The 23746-nt window shown below is 35.9% G+C and overlaps 1 protein-coding gene across 7 annotated transcripts in view; it reads left to right on the top strand.

Annotated features, from left to right (window-relative positions):
* Positions 1–23746, top strand: part of WDFY3 (WD repeat and FYVE domain containing 3) — a 242829-nt gene that overhangs the window by 72118 nt on the left and 146965 nt on the right. For all 7 annotated transcript variants that reach the window (XM_074346631.1, XM_074346601.1, XM_074346645.1 and 4 more), the window contains 2 exons: positions 10375–10585; positions 21816–21939. In XM_074346631.1, the coding sequence (XP_074202732.1) occupies positions 10406–10585; positions 21816–21939 (304 nt within the window). In that variant the 5' untranslated portion in view covers positions 10375–10405. The remainder of the gene's footprint in view (positions 1–10374; positions 10586–21815; positions 21940–23746) is intronic.

Genomic DNA, 23746 nt, shown 5'->3' with positions numbered 1-23746 from the left:
TGGGGGTATATGAAGGCACAGAACTGTGAAGGCTTAGCAGGGAGACCTGCAGGAGACAAAGTATGTGTGGAATAAAGAGGAAAGGTGGGAGGTGAATAGGGTTAGATCTAGGGGCCAGATAATAAAGAGCCATGGTTCGACTTTCCCTGAAAGTGGTGGGAATCACTGCCACATTCATTTGTTTCTTTTAGTTCTGTACTAAATCCTTGGCTAGGTGTTAAGAACTTGGAGAGCATAGCCTGCTTTCAGGGAATTCATAATTTAATAAGGGATACTGATAATTAAGCAGAAAGAAATAATCTTTAAGCAACTAGGTGACTTTTCAATCAAGAATAAATGGTTGTCAGTATAATTTCTTTTCTGGAGATGTTTAAGAACTTCAGTGTTTACAAACTATGAAGACTTTCTATAGGATGAGAACTAGGATGCGTAAATTGTAAGTTTTACAAAATTTTACATGTAACATGTAATTTTTTATCAGGAATAGTAAACCTACACATCCAGAATTCAGAATGTCTGCACATAAAATCTACTACTACTATATAGTAGGTGTATGACATTTATTCACCCATCACTTACTATGAACTAAGGATACAAAGTTAAGTAAGATTTGGTTCCCACCATTGAAGAAATTACAAGTTAATGGGAATAAATAACCACTAATTGGTCTGTGTTACAGCAGAATAGCAGTAGTAATAGCTGTCGGTTACTGTGCACAAGTGCTGAGTGGTGCCTCGTTTTTGAATTACACCAGAAGACCACTCTGAGGTTGGTTTTGGAAGTTACTCTCTTCTCACACATGAGAAATCTGATGCACAAAGACGGTGACTGACCTGCTGAAGGTACAACAGCTGGTAAATGGTGCAGCTAAGATTTGAATCCAGGTAACTAGTTGCAAAGCCTGTGTAACCACAGTGCTATACGGTCTCTCTCAGTGATGAATATTTTATACCAGACTATAACTGAAGTACCATGGTGTAAGATACAGCAACAAATTCCGCCTGGAGGTTTGGGAAAGACTTCTCTGAGAAAGTGACCTTAGAGCTTAGCTCTAAGCCCTAAGGAGAAGTAGAAGAGGGGGGGGGCGTCCTTGGCAGAAAATACACGACACAAATACACAAAGTGCTCAAGAACCCAAGAAGGCTGGGAGATACTTTCAGTGCAGCAGAATTTAGAGTGAAACAGGTGGCCTAGTGAGAAAAGAGTCTGTAATCATAAATGGGGCCAGAGGGTCTAAGAGTTTAGATAGTAGATTAAGGTACTTTGGTTTATTCTTAGGCAATAGGGAATCAGCAGAGGTTTTAAATCAGAAAAGTGATATGGTATCTACTTTGGTTTTCAGAAAAAAACTGAGGAGCTGTAGGGAAGATGCACTCAAGACAGCGCTACCAGTGATGGTAGTGAGATTGAGAATAATTTTATCCATCGTTTCATAGAACCAGGTTTTGGTTTTCTTGATTTTCTCTGTTCTCATGTTTTTAGTTTCATTGATTTGTTGCCCTAATTTGTTATTTCTTTCCTTTTGCCTTCTTTAGGCTTAAATTGCTCTTTTTTTTCCCCTTGTTTCCTAAGGTAGAAAGTCAGGCTATTTAAAAATCTTTATTCTTTTGTGATATATGCAGTTGGTGCTACAGATGTCCCTCTAAGAAAGAACGTTTTTCACTGCATTTTACACATTTTGATAAGTTATATTTTCATTTAGTTTAAAATATTTTAAAATCTCTTGACACTTCTTTGACTTGTTTTTTAGATACATGTTTAATTTCCAAATGTTTGGGGCTTTTCCAGCTGTCTTTTGTTACTGATTTCCTGTTTAACTCCATTGTGATCGGAGAGCACATTTTGTATGATTTCCGTTCTTTTGAATTTGTTAAGGTGTGTTTATGGCCCAGTGTGTTACCTGTCTTGGTGAGTGTTCCACATGAGTTTGAGAAGAATGTGTGTTCTGCTGTGGCTGGATGGAGTGTTCCATAAATGTCAGCTGTAGTTCTGGTTGATTGATAGTACTGTTCAGCAAACTGTGTCTGTATTGATTTCCTGCACACTTGATCTGTCAGTTATGGCATGAGAGCTGTTGCTGTCTCCAACTCCAATAGTGGGTTTGTCTTTTTCTTCCTTCAGTCCTATCAGTTTTTGCCTCATATAGGTGAATACTCACATTAGGCTTACATATGTTAAGGATTGCTAAGTCTTAGAGAATTGAACTTTCTGTCCGTATGTAATGCTCCTCCCTATCCCTGATGGCTTCCCTTGTTCTAAGGAAAAGTTGTGTTGTCTAAAGTTAATGTAGCCACTCCAGCTTTATTTCATTGGCTTCAGCATGATGCACCTTTCTCCATTTCTTTACTTTCAGCCTGATTATTTAAAGTGGCTTTCTTGTAAACACTATTGAGATGTGTTTTTTTAATCCACTCTGACATTGTGTCTTTTAATTGGTGCATTTAGACTATTCACATTTAAAGTGATTGTTGATACAGTGAGATTAAAATCTGTCATGTTTATAACTTCCCTATTTGTTGCATTTGTTATTCTTTTCCCCCACTGTCCTTCTGTCTTCTCTGGCTTTAACTGAGCATTTTACATGATTTCCTTCTGTCTCCTCTCTTTGTGTATCAATTAAACTTTTTAGTGGTTGCCCTAGAGTGTACATTTCCTACAAATTTTGGTCTGCCTTCAAATAACTCAAGTAGAATATGTGTATCTTTTAAAAGTAATCCCAACTCCTTGTGAGATTGCTGTTATTCATCTCACTGATTCATAAACTATAATCACCCAATACATTATTGCTACTCTTACTTTAAAAACAATCTTTTAAATCAGTTAAGGATAATAACAATTTTTATTTTAACTTCATTTATTCCTTCTCTGACAGCCTTCTCTTAGTTACATAACAGGCTTACCCTGGAGGTACTGCCAATTTGGTCCAAACCACCTTAATGAAGTGAGTATTGCAATAGAGCAAGTCACATGAAGGTTTTGGTTCCCCAGCACATGTGAAAGTTATTTTTACACTGTAGTATAGTCTGTTAAGCATGCAATAGCATTATATCAAGAAAAACAATGTACATACCTTAATTAAAAAATACTTTATTGCTAAAAGATGCTAACCATAACCAACAACATAGGGTTGCCACAGACCTTCAGTTAGGAAAAACACAATCAGTGAAGTGCAGTAAAACACATTATGCCTGTACAATTTCTGACCTATGTCATTTTTCTCTCCCTGAACGACTTTTAATATTTCTCTCATGGCAGGTCGCCTCACAATAAATTTCCACATTTTTTGATTTTCTGAGAAATTCTTTATTCTTCTTTCACTTTTGAAGGATAATTTTATTAAATATAGAATTCTAGGCTGGTAGGTTTTTCTTTCAACACTTCAAATATTTCCCTCCATTCTCTTCATGTCTGCATGCTTTGGATGAGAAGTCCACTGTAATGTTCGTTCCTGATCTTTCATAGGTAAAGTGTTTCTCCTTCCCTCACCCTTCTTAACTCACTCCCTTTCCAGATTCTCTCTTTATTTTTGACTTTCTATAGTTTGAATATGAAATGCCTAAATGTAGTCTTTTAGGTATTTAATCTTGTTTGATAGTCTCTGAGCTTTTGGTATCTGTGGTTTAATGTCTGTCATTAAATTTAAAGTTCTTAAACATTGTTACTTCAAATATACCACTGGTCTAGTCTCTCTTCTGGAAGCTTCTGTTGATTTATCTCCAGGCTCACTAATCCTTTCCTTGGCCATAACCAGTCTGCAGTTGAGCTCATCAAAGCATTCTTCATATCTGTTACAGTGCTTTTGATTTTTATCATTTCTTTTTTTTTTGTATAAATGTATTTTTATTGAAGTTTAGTCAGTTTACAACGTTGTGTTAATTTCTGGTGTACAGCATAATGCTTCAGTAATACATGAACATACATATATATCATACATGAACATAAATTTTTCTTTTTAAAAAACAATTTTTTAGAGGGGTAGGTAGTTAGATTTACTTATTTATTTTTAGAGGAGATACTGCAGATTGAACCCAGGACCTCATGCTTGCTAAGCATACGCTCTACCCCTTGAGCTATATCCTTTCCTTAGAGCATGGTTGGTGTGGTTGTTAAGTGTGGAAGAGGGGAACTGTTTTATAATCTTATGATTAAAAGTCAGTGTTTTAGTGGGCCTGTGACTCTGGGCTGTGACCTTCCCAAGTGTTTCCCTTGGGCTGTTTCTTCTCTCAGCCAACAGCACCCCCCACCCCTTAGGTGAGACTGGAACGCTGGGAGTGGGTAGGGGGTTGGAGTGGGAAGGATGCCCTTCCCTCAGGTGAGATGAACTAAGATACATTTTTCCACCCTGGAGAACAGGCCTTTATTATGGAGTTTGCTCTGGGAACATTTCACAGTAATTACTCTTCCCCTCCCTCTGCCAGAGCCAAGAGGGGATCTTTCCCAGATCTTCTCTGTGAGAATCTGGTGGGGTTCCTGGAAGCCCAGCCTAGGAAAGTTGTGCTGAGAGCCTGGAGACTATGGCCCCCAGGAGCTTCACCCTCTCATGCGTGTCCACTCTTGAGCCCGTAGCAGCTCTTTATACTTACATTTAAGTGTCCACACCAGTTTATGGCTCCAGGGCTTTCTATTCTAGATAAGCATATTTCAGCTGTAACTTTCTGGACTTGCCTGTCTCTCCAGATTTCAGGGATTACTTTGCCTTGCAGCCTCAGTTCCCTGAGGGTTTGAGGAAAGTCCTTCGTTTCCAGTTTATTCAGCTGTTTCTTACGTAAGCACAGGAGTGATGACTTCTAGGCTCCTTACATTTTGGTGCTGAAATCCTGACTTTTTAAAATTTAACTTCTTTTTTTCTCCTAACTTCATTCCTTAATATGGATGCACCATGGGTTACCTATGCCTCCATTAAAGGACTTGGCTGTTTCTGACTTTTCGTTATTATAAACAATTATAAAAACGTACAGTGCGGCAAACTGCCTTGTACTGTGAGTATTACTCTAGGTCAGCTTCCTGGAAGAGGCATTACTAGATGAAAGAGTAGGTATGTGGATACTATGAGATTGCTCTGAAAAAGACTACTAGTTTATAATTCTAATCAGCAAGTTGTATACAGTTCCATTTTTTTCTATTCTTACTATGTAATATGTTTTATAAATCCTATTAATTTTTGCAAAGCTGAGCAAACAGTTGTACTTGTTTTTATTTGCATTTCTCTAATTATTAGTGATTTTAAGTACCTTTTCACGTGTGTGTTTTGTTGCATTTCATGTGAAGAATATTTCCTGGAGACAGTCTATTTCTATTCCATCCTTATGTTGGTATTAGGTTGTTGATTTTTAAGAGTCCCGTGAATAGTCTAGTTATTAATACTTTGTTATAAGGGTCATTATTATTTTTGCCTTTTTGTCATTTGTCTTTTAACTTTGTGGTATTTTTAGCTATATATCTGTCTCTCTTTTTTCCTTTTTTAGAATTTATTTTAAACTATAAGTATTTCCTTTTATATTTTCTTCCAGTATTTTATTGTTTGTTTACATTTCAGTCTTTAATCCATTTGGAATTACTAGTTTTTATTTATGAAAATGATAGTTTTAGAGAATCATAAATTTATGTTGTAACCAGTCTGCAGAACTGTAGAATTTTCTCCACAGTATCCAACAGCCCACAATTAGAAATGGACAAATTGTGTGGTTGAATTCATCCAGACATGGGTACTAGTTGTAAATGTGTATAGCTTAGGAGTGCAAGAGAAATGAAGAAATGAATCTGAATGTCACTGAAGAGGTTAAACATAGTCTAATCTCTGCTGAGGAATAGGAAGATTGGGAAAAGTCAAGAATAAGGGATACCATTGAGGACCAGAGATTTAGGGAGCGAGAAAGTGGGTGGATTGAAAGTTATAATCTCAGAGTAAGATTTTGGAACTTGAAATTTCAGAAATAGAGAAATTCTTAGTAGTGATAGGTCAAGGATATGGCCCTGAATGCCTTCGGCCTACTATGCAGTGTGCCATCCCTCCTCTGAGGATACTGAATATGTGATCACAGAGCTGAATGACTTGAACTAGAGATTAGTGGAGATGTGTATAATGCAAAATATGTCAGTATTAAGCAGTCATAGATTACAGAAGCATTGTGCTACAGAAATTCTTTTACAGGTCTTTTATCCAAAATTTTGAACACATATTCTTATAAACTTTCAGAGAATGATGGGGAATCTCGGGTCAGCCTGCAAAAGTTTATTCCATAATATAATTTAATTATACTATATTAATCATATCAAATAATCTAACTGTCATTTAATTATTAGGGTAAATGTGTCTTGAGGGCTCCCAAAACAGCAGTGGGGGCCCTAGAAGGAAGAGTTCAAGAAAGGTGTCAGAGAGAGGTCAACAGTGGCTACTCGTAATTGGAAGTCATATCTAAGGGAAGCCTTCTTAAATGAAGGCAGTGCTTTTGCTTTGGAATACGCTTTTGTCTATGAAGAGAGAAAATTAAGCACACTGAAAAGATGCTTTGAGAAATTGTCTAGTGCAGTGTATGTATAGGATGATGAGTTTACTGATGAGGTGGGGAGGATGGGGGATTTTGGAAACAGATCTGAAGTAATTATATTTTGCCATATAAATGAGATGGCCGATCTTGTAATATCTCGTAGGTGGGACTAAAACCTGATCATGACTGTCCTTGAAGGCAAAAAGCTTAATGTTTCAGCAGATAGAAATTTTAATTCTAATTCAGGGTTTATAGTACTTATAGTTCTTTTTCAGTGTATAGATTTGATCGCTGGGTTACGTTCACAGTATGTTGGGAGCCTCTCAGAGCTTCGCCTACATACTTCACAAGTGTAAGAAGTTTTGCCTTTGCTCTCCATGGTATAAGAAAAAGTGGGATTTTCCCCCAGAAAGTTTAAGAAAAAAATAAAAGCCTGAGGAATTACTTACAATTCTTTAATGAAACTGTAAGATTTTCTGAAGTAATATGAGCTACTTATTTCTTCTCTTGTGGAATTAAGGAGTTACTTAGAAAAGATACGTTAAGTTTTTAGCCAAGCTACTCAAAGGCCATTAATTACTTGACACATACATTTTACAAATTTAGGCTACTTTCTTCTTCTATACCCTTCTGTAATTTAAATGATGACAAACTGTTTAAAGGATTTAAATAATTTTTCAAGCATTTCCAGAGGATTTTCAAGCATTAACACAAGAGATTAGAATAAGAAATACTGTCTGAGCTCATTGCAATAATTATCTCCTTGCTATTTAAATAACCCCCTGTTGGCAGTGCAAACACTTTTCTCTTGTGAAACAAAATAGAGTTTATATTGGAAAACTAGTTCTTATACACAATAATCTTTGTAAATATTTTGAAAACCCCTAATAACATTACCCCCCAAATAATCATTCTATGATTTGTCCCCACTATTATTAAATTTTGCCTGTCTCTTCTATATTGGTTTATAAACCTCTTATTGAGCATCTAAGAAATAAATGTTCCCTTAATTTTTTATCATTTTGTAAGTCTCTGAAACACTGTAAGAGCCTATGCTGTTTCCTTTCCCTTACTTGCTTAAATAACTAAAATGTAAATGAAAAGGAATTAAATGTTACATGATCAAGTTGAGGAAAGATAAGAAATTTTTAAATTACTGAATGTAACTAATGTCCTTGGCATTTCACAAAAAGGATGTGATTTTACGTACATGGTACACAAAGGCTGTGAGGAAAGATTTTACTGTTGTGAGAAACCCAAGACTCAAGGGAATTAAGAGCCTTTCACCTGAAGTTACCTATCTTATACGGGCATATTTGTACAGGATGGACCGAAAAGTGCCTGTTCTTTTCTTCCCTTTCACTGCTGAAGAGTACTTTAAACATGGTAGTTCTTGTTCTAAATTATACTCTACATTATAAACATTGAAGTATAAACAAAACAATGAGTCAGCAATTTGATATACTTAAGTATTTCTTGGTAAATTAGGAGAAAAAGAGAAATCTGATTTTTTTCCATCACTGAGATTATCTGAGTAATTGAGAATACCAGTAAACCCATTTAGCTGACTGATATATATACACCCCTTTGTATCTGATAAATATTATATAACGATGGCACAATAGCTTGATTACATCTGGTTAATGTTTGTCATTGTGTTTGTGAGTTTACTGAAATAAATGTTGATTAATTTAGTGCATCTTCAGAAAAATTAAAAAATTTTTCCATTCTAGTTGCTAATTGATGCTAAAAAAAATTAATATTCTAGAATCAAGTTGCCAAGAATTCTGTAATTTAAAATGGGCACATGAATATGAGTAAGCGAGAAGGGCTGGACCAGGAGGTGGGAGTCCTGGATTCCCATTCAGTTCTTTTTCCCTGGGAGATTTTGAGCAAGTTGTTCTTGTCTTGGGGCCTCACAGAAAGGTAGAATTAATTTTCTCTTTGGCCCACTTGCTTAAGTTGGAATGAGGAGCAAAGGAAATGGTCTGAAAATGCTTTGAAACTCTATAAATAAAGATTGAGGCTTGACTTTTTAATGTCATAGCCCTCTTTGAAAACTGGAGATCCCTTAAAAAAATTATTTTAAAGTTTTAGAGGATCATGAATCCCCTAACTCCTACCCACACACTCTAGATTATGAACTGAATTGTAGGCTAAGAAACAGAGCAGATCTATGTACAATCTAAAATGTTAGCTAATTTGCACAAGTTTTATAATTCATTTCAAATGTTATTTTTGGTCTGAGTGTTTTCCAGGATGATAAATACCAACACGTAGTAGGCTGTTTGAATGTATTTGTTGAAATCTTTATATTTACACTTGGAGAACTTAGACACATTTTCTGAGAATGAAATATGTTGAACAACTTTGAACTGGACCGACTGTCATTTTGTAGTTCAGGTGTTCTCCTCGGCCTGCACCTGTGGTCTAAACACTCTTCCCTGCGCCTGGACACCTGGCAGTATTGAGTGCTCTTGGCACAGTGGTCCTTCAGCATAGACGGCCATTGGCAGAGCCCCAGGCAGAGTGTGTCTTCCTGCTCCTCACCTGTGATGAGTCACATCGTGGCCTCCTGTTGGAGTCGAGCTAGGATGCATAGCCATATGCCTGCAGCCACACATGGAATCCACTCAAAATTCTCAAGGACCAGCATGTTTAAGATGCTATTTTTCATGGTTTTAAAAAAAAAATCAATAGGCAGATGTTTAATAAATAAAGCTCTAGCCTTGCAGTAGTCTCTCATTTCTTAAGAAATGGCATACTGGCTTATGTAGCAAAATTAAAAAATAATCTTCAGGTTATTCCTGCTTTTCTACAGATTAAAAAACAAACTGCCCTTTTCTCAAGTTCTATATATCTGTAATGTCCTCCCAACCTTCCTTGTTCCTTTTGTAAGATACCCTCTTTATGTGTCTGAAATTAGCTAATTGCTGGCACGGTTAGTGGTGGTTGAAAAGGACTGATGATGCTTTCTGAAAGCTGAGTGTTACTGATTCTGGTGTGTGTTCTGACCCAGTGGTTGGGCTCTTTATTTCTTAACTGCAGCTCTAGCCAGGGATGCATTTTACACTGTGATTCAGTATATACAAATACACCCCTACCTAAAATAAGTTTCATGAAATAATAATTACCCTTCCTACGTGTATTCCAATATCTTCTATTTCATTCATTTTTCCATTGGAATATAGTTGATTTTACAGTATTATATTCTATTCCACTTTTTAAAAAATTGCTTGTCATGATCCACGAAATGAGTTAACATGACCTGCCGAAGTGGTCTTCAGTTGTATGATAATATTCACTTTTTTCTTATGATTTATAATATATTTGAGGTTATCATTTAATTTGTATATTTCAAACTATAATGTAAACTCTTCAGCAGGTACCCCAAGTATAATCCTTTATATAGAAAAAAATTAAATAATTAAAAATAGAAAACTTGGTGGGTTTTTTTTTTTTTGGTTGTGTTAGATGTTTTGAGGTGAGGTTTAACTTTCTATTCTCTTATTCTTCATACATTTGCTCATCTATTAAACAGCATACTAATTGTAAGATTTGTAATCCCTTTATTTGTTGAACTTGCTGTGACTAACTTAATTGGAAATGCTTGTTGCTTGTCCAGTTAATTTTTTACATTTAATGTTTTACATTTTATCCAAATTGTGGCAAAGCCAGCAGGAACGTTGAGTGCCATGATTCATAATTTGCCATTTAGAGAGATTTCTCAAAATTAGCTTTGCCTCTACCTTTTCTGTTTAAAGAGGTAGAAAAAAATATTTTAGATAGAATTTTTTATTTTTCAGATTTTTAATAAGTTCTTCCATGCATGTTTGACCCAGTCAAGGCAATGACATTTTGACTGTGTATGAACATCTCCCTGCAGAATTAGAAGTGTTTATCACCAACCAGCCAAGATGAACATGGTGAAGAGGATCATGGGGCGGCCGAGGCAGGAGGAGTGCAGCCCACAAGACAACGCCTTAGGACTGATGCACCTCCGCCGTCTCTTCACTGAGTTGTGCCATCCTCCCCGGCACATGACTCAGAAGGAACAAGAAGAGAAGCTGTACATGATGCTGCCAGTGTTTAACAGGGTGAGTCCAGGTCGCCAGGCACATGCCTTCTAGGATGGGGTGGTACTTCAGGAATCTTGAGATAGAAAAAAAACGATAGAATGAGTTAATTTTTAAGACGCTTGATGTTTTCATTCCTTCCTTTCAATTTGCTATAATGTGACGTGAGACCTGGTCAGAATGAACTCCCCTTACTTCTAACAGATAAAAGGAAGATTATGAGTATTTTGTGAAATGTTCCCCTAATGGCTGATATTTGGTAGGAAGGTAGGTTGTAAATTACCACTTAGTTATTTCCATTATCTTTTGAAGTGATGGTTTATGACATCAAATGGTACAGTTGCCCAAGGGCTTTTTACACTTCGAAGAATCATTTTAGTTTGCTTTATTCTGTGGCAGGTTTTCTATAGAGATTTAGTTATAGAGTTATAGGCTCTAGAGAGTCAAAATAGAGTTAACGTTTTATTGCCTTCTGTTGAGTTGATTACATGTAGCAGTCTTAGTGGGGATTTAAAAAATATTCTTTAAATTTTTTATCACAGATTTATATGCACATAGTTTTAAAAAGTCAAGTAGTTCCACAGGCTTATAGGTGCCCTGCTGCTCTCCACTGCTGATTGCAGTGCCGCGTTTGGGTCTTCCAGCTTCTACATAACGTACGTTAATATACCAAATAACTGCTGCTGCTTGATTGTTCAGTTCTAATTGACTTCTTACTGAGGAATGTGAGAATTAGCTTTTTTACCTCCTCACCATGCATACATATATTCCTTCATACGTGCTGCCCTCCTCCTTACCTTTCCACACAATTATACCATTTGTTGAAACAAGATTCAGTGTTTATACTCTGCTGACCCTGGTGTAAATATTATTCATAGATGAACTTTAAAGTAGATCACTATTATTTTTCCATCTTTATAGAACTTGTTTTCCCGAGACTTTATAAAATAACTATCTCAATTTCTGCCTTTCTTCGTGTCTCCTTTTCTCTCTCGTCTTTTCCTCTCCCTTCCCCTGTCCTTCTCTGCCCTGCTCTGTCTCTGCCCTTCTTCTAGGTCTTGCTCCTTCCCTTCCTGTTTCTCTCTCTTTCTCCCCAACTCTGGTGCCCTTTCTCTCTCTCCTCCCCTCCCTGCCCCTTCCCTCCCCATGTCTCTCTCACTGTCTCTCTCCCTCCTTCCTCTTCCCTTATTTCTTCCTCTCCCATGTCCTTCTCTTTCCCCTGCATCTGTGACTCCTTGTCTCCCTGAAAAGTCTCACTTGGTCTCTTTATTGTTTGTTCTCTGGGTCTGCTAGTTTGTCTGAAAATTTCTAGGTTCTTCTTTTTCTCATTATTTTGAAATTTTACTGAGGCTTCCTGATTAACGTTAATCTGCAAACTTGTTCTTTTCAATTCTGGGAAAATATTTTGAAATTCTTTTGGTGAATATTGTCCCCTTTGTGTTTTACATGTTCCCCTTTTCCGCAACTCTGTCAATCAGATACTAACTCTTCTGGGCTGACCTTCTGCTGTCATCTTTTTAATTTCCTTAAATTCTTTCTCTTTTCATTCTCTTAAAATTATATAGTGTCTCCCTATCTCAGAAAGTTTTAAAGCTTTGTCAGATTTTCTTATGCTTCTTTCATTGTTATTTGCTCCAAATTGCTGTTTTTCTTGGTTTACATTATTTTCTTTAATATTAGAGTAATATTCAGATGTCTGGTGATAACTGTTTGTACATTGATAAATATTTAAGAATGAGATGTTGAAACACTGATTGGAAATTATGTAGGGGTGAGACTTTTCCAATGGTAACATAATCTGGCTGGATAAAATGCGGAGATCCTTCAACCTAGGATGTGTTGACATTTCAGGAGCAAGTATTTTCCAGTCTCCTGCCTGGAACATGTACATCAGCTAATGTTTTCTTAAAGAGAAGTTGAACAAGGCTAGTGTTTCATGTTCAGTAGACAGACATTCAATTAATCTCCAGTTTGTACCTGTCAGTGTTCTTGGTTGTGCTGCTGTTACTGTTGTTCTTCTCTGGGGCTTAGACCTCCAGATGTCTGCTGCATGTGAGAGGGGCTTCAATTTCTGGGCTTTAAAATAAGAATAAGAATATCTACCTTCTGGAGTTGGTATGAGAAGTAAGTAGATAATGTACTTAAAGCACTTAACAAATGTTTGTCCTCGAGAACTTTTGTCTGTTACTGTTATTGTTGGTACTGCATTAAAAATAAAGACATTGCAGGAGAAAGCAAAGATTATAAACTGTTTATGCTGAAATACATTCAGGTTTTGTGTTACACCAAGCCAAAAGCTAATTTGACACCAAAGAGCGGTAGGCCCTACGTATTCCATGCTTATTTGTTTGCTTGTCCCTTCATTTGTACTGTTGTTGTGAACTGCTGATTCATTTGATGAAATTTATATCAGTTAGACATTGTGCCACTTTACTGAATATTGGAGTTTCTGAGAAAAGATACAGTCCAGTCTTGTGAATCTGAAGTACAATGAAGAAGAAAAACATATAATTCTGTTGGAGAAGAGGTAGGTGCATAAACCGATAATGGAGTAACAAAGAAATGTAGTATCAGAGACATGAAGTTCAAGCATGAGTCAAGGTAAAAGGCCAAGCATTTTGATACGTGCTAGTGTCTATTAACGGTCCAAGAAGTTGGTTTTACGTCAAGGAGAGGCAAAAAGTAAGACTGTCAAGACTGACAGGAGGCACATCATGAGAGGTTTTATGTCATATTAAGAGCTGTACTTTTTCCTGGAGGCGTGCAGAGCCAGTGAAGTATATTCTAAGCAATAAAATAAGAGAGGAGAAGGAGCCAAAGCAAGAATGTCTCCTCGGTTTCTAATTTGGGTGGATGTTTTTCCCAGCAGCTAAGAAAGAAGGTGTAGAGGATAGATTCTTTTTGGGGCACTATTTGTGAGCTTCCCAGGTGGAGATATTCAGTCATCAATTAGAAGCTCAGGTGAGGAGTTGTGGCTGGATATGTATTTTGGGGACTACCGCAGAGATGTGGTAGTTGGAACCCTGGAAGGGGACGGGACAGGAGATGACTCATGGCTCACGCTCCACATGAGAAGAGCAGTAGCCAAGGATGAAGCCTGGAGAATATGACTAAGTAATGAAAGAGGGGAACACATAAAGATTACAGAACAGGAGCTGGTCAGTAGCAGTACAGAAAGAATCAGGAGAGGGTGATTATGGAACTCAAGAGACAGAAGTTGCAGGAAGGAGGAGAGCAGTCAGCACTGTCATGTACAATAGAGAGACCCGATAAGAAAGGACTGAAAAGTGTGCATGAGGTTTGCCAGTTGGAAAGTCACTAGATGGTGGAGCCAGAAAGCAATGAATTGAGTTGTGGTTGGGAGACGAGATGAGACATTATGTACTCGGCTTGTAGAACCGTGGAAGATGAGAGAACAAAAGAGATTGATGGAGGTGAATCTGGCAATAAGAACATTTGTATTTATGTTTCTAGTATTTTACTTTGTTTTTAAAAGTGGGGAAGATCCAGGCATGCTCATGAAGAGAAGGGAAGAAAGCAGCAGAAGGGGGAATTTGGAAATTTTTAAGAGAGTGAAATTGAGAGGAGAGCATGGGTTCAAATTACAGATGGGTAGGTGAGCTTTGAACAAGAGAGAGACACAGCATCCTGCAGGAGAGCATGTTTTGTTGGGTGCGACACAGATTTATATGAAGGTAGTGGGACGTTGAGTGAGATCTTGCTTGATGACCTCAGTTTCCTGTAGTTATCAACAGCAGATGAGGTCTGTTAAAAGTCTGAGTAAGTAGGTTGAGTAGGGGACCTCAGGGCATTGTGATGGTTTGGAATATTACTGAAAAGGAATGAGAGAAAGAATCAAAAAGGGACAACAAAATAATTAAAAAGTATTGAGGACCCAATGAAGATAAGAGAAAGTAAATTTGTACTGGATCTTATCCATGCAGGTGTGTGAATTTTCTCTTGCAGGCACAAAGCAGAGTGTGTGTAGAAGTAGAGAAGGAAGACGGATACATTATTTATTGGGATTTAAGTTTTGCTAGGCTGGTAAAGCAGAAGGGCAGGAGTAGAAGGATGGACATAGTAAGAGAGACTAGTTCACATACCACCCATGGGGTTGGATTGGGTAGAATAGGAGCAGAGGATGGAGATATCAGTGTATTTGGGGGGGGGGTGCTCATTTTTTAATGTATGAAATAAGAAGCTGAGAATGATGGAGGAGGGAGATGATAGAGTAGGAGAATGAGGAGAGGTGGGGAAAGGTTTAAAATAGCTATTTTGACAATGGATGAGACAATTGATTACAGACAAACCATTTTTTCAAGCCCTGTTGAGGTGACAGTCATTAATTTTTTGGAAACAGTTTCAGGAAGTTTGGCTTTGTTTTTGTTTTACTTCAGTATCACAGTGTCCTATTGGCTACTGAGTAGTTTGGAGTAATTCCCTTCTCTCAGACTCACAAACATTGACAAGGTGACGATAATGTTAACAATAGTTAGGGCGATTGTTATTTTCAGCTGTTAACATAAATTAATAATATGTTGCATATGTGTCCCATCGCACGTCATCAGGCTTTCCCAGTCAGTTCAACGAATCAGTTCAAAGAATCATGCAAATACTTGTTTGTTGATTTAAGTAGACTTGAGATGTTCTAGTGATTATTCTTTGTTACTTAGACTGTTTGACTTAGTTCTCTTGTGTTCTGTGTTGCCATTAAGTCTCTAACTATTCTTTCAAGTCAGAAGTTTTTAGTTGGCCCATTTTTAAAAGTACATAAACAGTGGAATATTTCTCTCTTAGCCATAAAAAAGAATGAAATAATGCCATTTGCAGGAACATGGATGGACCTGGAGACTTATCATGTTAAGTGAAGTAAGGCCAGAGAAAGACAAATATCATATGATATCACTTCTATGTGGAATCTTAAAAAAATTACAAATGAACTTATTTAACAAACCAGAAATAGACTCACAATCATAGAAAACAAACTGTGGTTACCAAAGGGGAAAGGGGTGGGGAGGTGGAATAAATTAGGAATTTGGGATTGGCATATAGACACTACTATATATAAAAAAGATAAACAACAAGGACCTACTATAGAGCACAGGGAACTATATTCAATATCTTGTAATAACCTGTAATGGAAAAGAATCTGAAAAGGAATATATATGTAAAAAAAAAAAGCACATGTGTATACATTGCTGTAGACCTCACAATGAGTGATTTAAGTATCATAAAGATTCATTCATCTCTTAACTAATGAAAAGATAAAGTTATTTCTGTACCATTGTGACTAATTTTATAATATATATAAATTCTGTTCATTGGCTTATTAACAAAGTAAAATTGTCCTTAGATAAGGCATCAAATCTATTAAATTTTTAAATAGATAACCATATTTATTTAATGTTAACAATTTATACATGAACATTCTCCGCTAGTAAGAAGTAACTTGGGTGAGTGAATAGCTCAGTATGGCTCCAGACTTCCTGCCATGATTGCCCAAAATGAACTGTACCGTCAGTGTTTGAGAGTTTGCTTGATTCATACTAAATGGCAAATAAACCATATTACTGTTAGACATGGGCATCCATCTACAGAATCGTTTTTAAAGTGTGCTCAGCAGTGTTATTCCAGTGCGTGGTTTCTGCCTTTAAGAGACACAGGTTGAGAAATGACATGTGTTGAGTCCTTTTCTGAGCCAGGTCTCATGCTGGGTTGTTCAGCTGCCTCCTGTGGTCTTCCTCACAGTCCTGCAACGACCCTGCTGGTACCTTCCTTCTCACTGATTCTCTCAAATGGAAAGATTATGGTGGATTCTGAGAATAGCTTGATAACATTTAAACAGCATTCTTAAAAAAAATTAACCTTTAGTCCCAAGAACAAAAGCTTACAGAAGAAATACTTGCTTTAAACTTATTCAAAAAGGAATAACGTTTAGTCATCAAAAAATTAACTGCCGTTGTTAATTACCTTGGTATATGTTATCACACTTCATTGTGTATGTTAAAATATAATCTTTACTAACTAGAGTTCTTTTAAAAACTCCTCTAATTTTTGAATTTATTTCTAATTAATGTTCAAGAAACATCTAAGTTGGACCTAGTGTCTCTTTTTTACTCCTTACAGGTAACCTTTATTTTTCAAATTGTTGGCTCTAAAAGAAGGATACTCAAATTTAGAACCAAATGAGAGAGAGATCAAGGGTCAGACAGATGAACTATTTACATATATGCAGCTTATATTTACAGATATACAGCTTTGTTACTTATTACATGATACCAGTGCAGTTGATGTTGGAGGATTGAAGTTAAGTCTGTGCAACCAAGGACTTGCTAATTTCACCCCTGCAAGAGTTAAGTTTACTTACCCAGTCATTGGCAAAACTAGATAAGCCACACCCAGAGCAGATGAGAGTGCATGTTCTCAGGAGGCAGGCATACCCTAGAAGGAGAGAGAAGGACTGAGATACACGTTCTCAGTGTACTCTCCCAGAAGTTGGTGGTCCTTCTTAGAAACAAGAAGAGCATAAGTGTTTACCTAATGATTTATATTAATTGATAAGAAATCTTAACTCACAGTATGAGATAATGAAAGTACAACTTCGTTCTCAATTTTTAAAATCTGTTACGTATATAGCACATTATTTAAACTAATTATTAAACTAATGATGGTCAGTACTCTCTAACTTAATTTTAGATATTATGTATATTTAAGGGAAAAAGACACCATTTTAGAAAACTTTGTGAAAATTCCAGCCTCTCTGTTATTAATATTTAATAAAATTTTATTGAACAGCTTCATAAGGTAATATATATATTGAGTCTCTGCTTTCTGCATGCTGTTAGGTAACACCATTCCTTTATTCTCCCTGAGTATACCAAAAATACTTAGTTGAAGAGCAGCTAGGAAATTTTCTGAAATTTATTTAGATGGATATTAAAAATGACCCTTCTAAAAACAAGTCAAACTATACTAATTACCTCTTAAGGTGAATACTGTACAAAGTTTTAGTGATAGGGTTCATGTGTAGTTTAATTGAGAAATACAGTACTGAGTGACAAAGAGCACAGCTTGGAATCAGACCTAATTTTTTTTTTTAAATTAAAATATAATCAATGTTGTGTTAGCTTTTGGTATGTAGCAAAGTGATTCAGATATATATGTATATATATATTCTTTTTCATATTCTTTCCATTATGGTTTATTTACAGGATTTTTAAAAAATTGAAGTATTGTTGATCTACAATGTTGTGTTAGCTTCTGGTGTATAGCATAGTGATTCAGTTACACATTTATATTCTTTTTCATATTTTTGGTTATTGCAAGAAAATTGAATATAGTTTCCTGTGCTATACAGTAGGACCTTGTTGTTTAGCTGTTTTATATATAGCAGTCCACATCTACAAGTCCCAGACTCCTAGTTCCTCTTTGGTAACCATAAGTTTGTTTTCTATGTGTGTGAATCTATCTCTGTTTTGTAAATAAGTTCATTTGTGTGATTTTTTTTAGATTCCACATGTAAGTGATATCATATGGAATTTGTCGTTCTCTGTCTGACTTACTTCACTTAGTATGATCATCTCTAGGTCCATCCATGTTCCTGCAAATGGCATTATTTCATTATTTTTATGGCTGAGTAGTATTCCACTGTGTGTGTGTGTGTGTGTGTGTGTGTGTGTGTGTGTGTGTGTACCACAGCTTCTTTTTCTAGTCATCTGTCAGTGGACATTTAGGTTGCTTCCATGTCTTGGCTGTTGTAACTAGTGCTCCTGTGAACACTGGGCTATCTTTTTTAATTAAAGTTTTCTCCAGATATTTGCACAGGAGTGGGATTGTTGAATCATATGGCAACTTTAGTTTTTTAAGGAATCGCCATACTATTTTCCATAATGGTGCACCAAATTACCTTTCCACTAACATGTAGGGGTGTTCCCTTTTCTCCACACCCTCTCCAGCATTTACTTTTTGTGGACTTTTTAACGATGGCCACTCTGACCAGTGTGTGATGATAACTCATTGTAGTTTTGATTTGCATTTTTCTCATAGTGGTACTGAGCATTTTCTCATGTGCCTATTGACCATTTGTGTGTCTTCATTGGAGAAATGTCTGTTTAGGAGACAGACCTAATTTTGAATTCTCTCTCCACCACCTCTTATTGTTTACCTTCTCTAACTCTTAATTTCCTTGTCTCTAAAATGGGGATACTGTATAGGATTTAATGAAATTTGAATGACATTACATGTCAAGTATTTGTCGGTGCTCATTATGTGATAATGATTGTTGTGCATTTTTTCCTCGGTACTATTTTTTCATCTGGGTTATGAATGTCACATGTCTATTATAGACTCAACCCTCTGAGTTGAATGTATTACCACTTCTCTTGCTCAGCTCTCTCCTTTGACACATGAGGGAACTAAGAACCAGAAAATTTTGATCAGTAGTCAGTCCCTGAGGGTGAGAAGGAGAATCCAAGCCTCCTGGCTCCCAGCTTCATGCTCCAGCCTCTGTGGAGCACATTTAAATGTGTGATTGAAACATTGTCTGTTTCCTACTGTTTGTGGAGGGTAGTGAATACATACTTGATATTTTAAAATTTAGTTGTTAAAGTCCATTACAAAAAATCTAGTCTTTTCTTTGCTGCCTTATATATTCGGTGTTATCTAAAATGTCAGGTTCATGCTTTAGCCCTTGTACTTCACCAGCTTCATCTTGTACCGTTTCACCTCTCATTTGAAACACTCCGGCTTCACCCAGTTTTGACTCCTCAGCCGTCCAGCCTCTTGCCCATGCTGAGATCTTAGTACAGATCTCACTGCCTGGCACCGTCTTTCCTTATTGTGACCTTTTTTCTTTATTCAGAATGATCCTTCAGCATCAGTGTTGTCTCAGAGAAACCTTTTCTGACAGTCTTTTCCCACTTCAGGCATTCCCTTTCAGTTACCGTGTTTATTTCCTTTGTAATGTGTCACTATCCAACATAATTTTCATTTTTTAATTAACTTAACATTTGCCTCCTGTACTAAAATGTAAACTCCATGAGCACTGGAATCATATTTGCTTTATTTGCCTTTGTATTCACAATTCTTTATTTACCTTTGTGTTCATGACTTCAAATATATACGCCTGGAGTCATTTATAGGAGACCAGTAAATATTTATGAGTGAATAAATGAAAGAATCAGCATTGTTGGATCACTGAAGATTATTTATGTCAAAGAAGCAATAGTTGTTGATTTCAGATTAGCAAATCAGACATAACATTAACTTTGGATTGGTCAATTCAAGCAGGACTTCCCTTTTGAAAAAATTTCCCTACGGCAATAAACCCGTATACATCAGGATTTGCCTGAAAAGTTAGCTGCATTTTTAGCAGTGTATTATTCACCCAGCATGAAAACTGCTTGAATAAACCATATGCTATACTATCTAAGAAATGAGCAGCCTGTCTTATGAAGTTGTCATACTCTAAGGAATAAATAGTGCTTAATAATTCTTAGGAGCAAATTATATATCAATATAGTCTGAATAATAGGAATATTTATCTACTTTAAATCTAAATCAATTTGATAAAAGACTTAATAATTGAGCAAAATATGTAGTTGTTTTATAAACACCTTCATTAGGCAGTCACATACTGAGTGGACGAGGAATAGCTATTCAAGCATGTCACTGTTAGACTTCTCAATTTCTGATCCGTCTTCAGTTTGTTTGTTAGATAATATGGGTCTTATTTAACAGGCAACACAGGTTAACTGTAAGCACATAACATTTATCAAAGTCTCAGCAGAAAAAATGATTTATTAAGGAGTTCCTGAAAAGAACAGTTCATTTGTTCTTGAGATAAATTATTCCTGTGTCAAGTTAATGAATAGACTTATCTACATGGAAAAAAGTATACACTGAAGAACTGATTTATTGTGTTTGGTAGTTTAAGCTCAGTTTGAGGGTGGTTGTAAGAAACACAGTATTTAAGTATGTTAGAAACATTTCTTTTACAAGGATATTATATTATAAATTATCCTTTTATTAGGCTTTTTGGAAAAAATTGTATATTATAGTTTGAAGAAAGAGATACTTTTTAAATTATGTTTTTCTTACCTCAGAACATTATGAACCATGTAATTGACTAGATCTTCTCTCGTGTATATATAAGCCAAAATTCATGACTAAAATGTGGTAATATAGAGCTCTTTTCCCAGTCCATCTCCCTAACCTTAGTGTTTTTATTTGCTTGATTTTGTTTTCTTTCTTACTTTTAGTTTATATTCTATGTTATAATTTATGCTATCTAAACATTTTATAGAATTTGGTTTTGGGGGCAGGCAGTATAAACGAACAACCATATTTAGGGAACATCCCCATAAAAGACAGGTTGCAAGTTTGGCAAGGAATACCATGGTGAGTAAGATATGTTTCCTACCTTTGTAGTAACATTTGAACAGATAATAAGAATACAAAATATTATTTAATTAGTGTTATGGTCAAGAACTCTCATAATAATTTTAGGAGACACAGAATTTCCTTTTAGCTATAAGGAACATTTAAAAAAATATTCCAGGATACTCTCAGTTATATATCTGTTATAATACCATTTCTTTTCCTATGATAGTCTGTCCAGGTTTTATTTTCTTATTCTCTTTGCTGAACCCATACCAGCATATCTTCAAGAATAATTTATTCTAAAATTCATTTGTCTTGGATTTTTGTAAACACAAGTGTATTTCGTGATCCACTCATTCATTTTCTTTATTCTAGTATTTTTTCTAACAGTCTTATTTGGGAATTACTGTGGTTAGCATTCAGAAATTCTGAGATATAAAATGAGTTTAGTGAATTCTGTATTCATCCTAGGACTTAGCAATAGATAAGTCCCTGCTTTTTGCCATCTGATGAAGCTTTTCACCATCAAGGAAACCACTTTTCTCTAAATTCTTAATTTAGATTTCTTCAGAGAAACATCCTATTTCTAAAATTTACTGGTAAGATTGATTTAAATTTTACAGATAACTAGTTTTTGGCTTTTAGATTTTATTTAAGTATTCATTCAACAGATTGTTTTATGTGTTTAAGGACATGTGGCTGGATGTGGTTTGTTGAAAGACTTGTGTTTTAAATACATCATTCAGATCTGGAGCAGCTGTGCAAGCATACTTGTTTTTTACTTGATTTTCAGTCAAACCACACTTTGAAAAGCACAAATAAAAGAAAAAAGCTGACAGTGCTTTTATTAATTTTTTTTTCTCATCCACAGGTTTTTGGAAATGCTCCGCCAAATACAATGACAGAAAAATTTTCTGATCTTCTGCAGTTCACAACACAAGTCTCACGACTGATGGTGACAGAAATTCGAAGGAGAGCATCAAACAAATCCACAGGTATTTTTTACAGAAACCAGTAAGAACTGATTTATTTGAATGGACAGTTCAGTAAAAGTACTGTTGAAATTAAACAGAAAATTGACCGGATTCTAAGCAGGTGGATTTCAGTACAAGGCCCCATTCCCATTCTTATGGTCACAGCCTTCTGTTAGTCTCAACACCTACTCTCGAATATTTCTACACAGAGCTGCTTTCCTTGGACCACTACCACCCCCACCCAACCCTTTTAACAAGGCTCTGTTTCCTTCTGAACAAAGTCCAAATTCCTAGCATGACATTCAAGGCAAACCCAGGGTCTGGAGAGATGTATATGTGTATGTATTTTGTGTGTGTGCATCTACCCTTTTTGGTTTCCTGTTTCTTTTTTGTGTATTTCAAGCAAACTGTGTAGCTTGCGCTCCGAAACATGTCGATGCCTCCTTCTGTCCTTTGCTTGTGATGCTTCACCCAAGGAGGAGAATCTCACCCCATCTTAATATATCTAAATCTTCTCAGCTTGAATTAAGTCATACTTCCTAGACAGAATGTTTCTTGATTCCCTTAATCAAGGAAAAAATTTTCTCTTCTTAACTACTCAGCTTCACGAGTGGTATTTGTGTATGTTTCTCTATCTTCCAATTAGACCATGAACTATTTAGGAGTCTTTATGTAAGTACAGTCGTTACCACAGTGCTTTACATAGTAGGCCTTTCATAAATGCTGCCTGAATATTTTTTCTCATAATTAGATAATTTTGAACTTCATAGAGTAGCATCCCTTTTAATCAAGATTAAAATAAGCTTTTTGGATTGTAATTACCATTAGTCATTTTCTAAATTAGCAACATGTATGAGTGATTTTTATCTTAATTTGTAACTTGCTGTTTTGGTTTTGTAATGGTTGAGTGATAGCTTTCTTACTGAAACATTTGAGAAATCAATAATTTAAATTTTGTTTCTATTATCTTTTTCAAAAATCACTTATCTTTTCCACAGATCAAATTATTATTTTTCTAATAATAACAGTAATGCCTTGTTATGTAATCTTATTTAATCTTACTTTTTTATTTTTTATTTTCAGTTTTAAAAGTATATGGGCAGATGGTTTTATGGTCAAATAGTTAAAAGGCTTATTATTAAAAACAGCATCTCCTTTTCACTATCCTGCTTCATCCCTAGTTTCTACTCCTGAGATGCACTTTTTAACCTCTCTTAACCTGTTTTTGGTGTGTATCTCTATGTCACATGCTTACAGTGTGTGCTCTTGATTTTTCATACTTAGACACTATCTTCTGACTTCCCACAGGAGAAAATGAGACTTTTACTCTTAAGCTAACCATTGCTACCCCACAGATGCACACTTCTTACCCCCATATCATCCTCTCATAGTTTGACTAGATTAGTAATCATTATTTTTAAAATTTATTTTGGGGAGACAGGTAGTTAGGTTGATGTATTTATTTTTGGAGGAGGTACTGGGGATTGAACCCAGGACCTCATGCATACTAAGCATGTGCTCTAAGCACTTGAGCTATTCCTCCCCCTCATTATATTATTGTGAGTTAAAATACTAGACAAAGATGAGCAATATGGTATGCTGTGTTTACTTTTCCTTTCTTGAAAACGTTTTCACCTCTATCAGAGTTAATAATTGCCTTAAAAAAAACTAGTTTTCAATATTTTCTTCATAAAATCTTCCCCTACTCCTCTGTTTTCTTGAACCTCCCCTCAATATGACTGAAGACATCAGATACTGTATCAGTTTCATCTTCTTGCAAGTAACTCTTACAGAACTTTCTGGCCTGCCTTAATCTGTAGTAGCTGCG

The sequence above is a fragment of the Camelus bactrianus genome, chromosome 2 (genome assembly GCF_048773025.1).
Source record: "Camelus bactrianus isolate YW-2024 breed Bactrian camel chromosome 2, ASM4877302v1, whole genome shotgun sequence".
NCBI classification, from domain to species: Eukaryota; Metazoa; Chordata; class Mammalia; order Artiodactyla; family Camelidae; genus Camelus; species Camelus bactrianus.
Note: the sequence above shows the minus strand (reverse complement) of the source record. Positions and strands in the feature narration are given on the sequence as shown.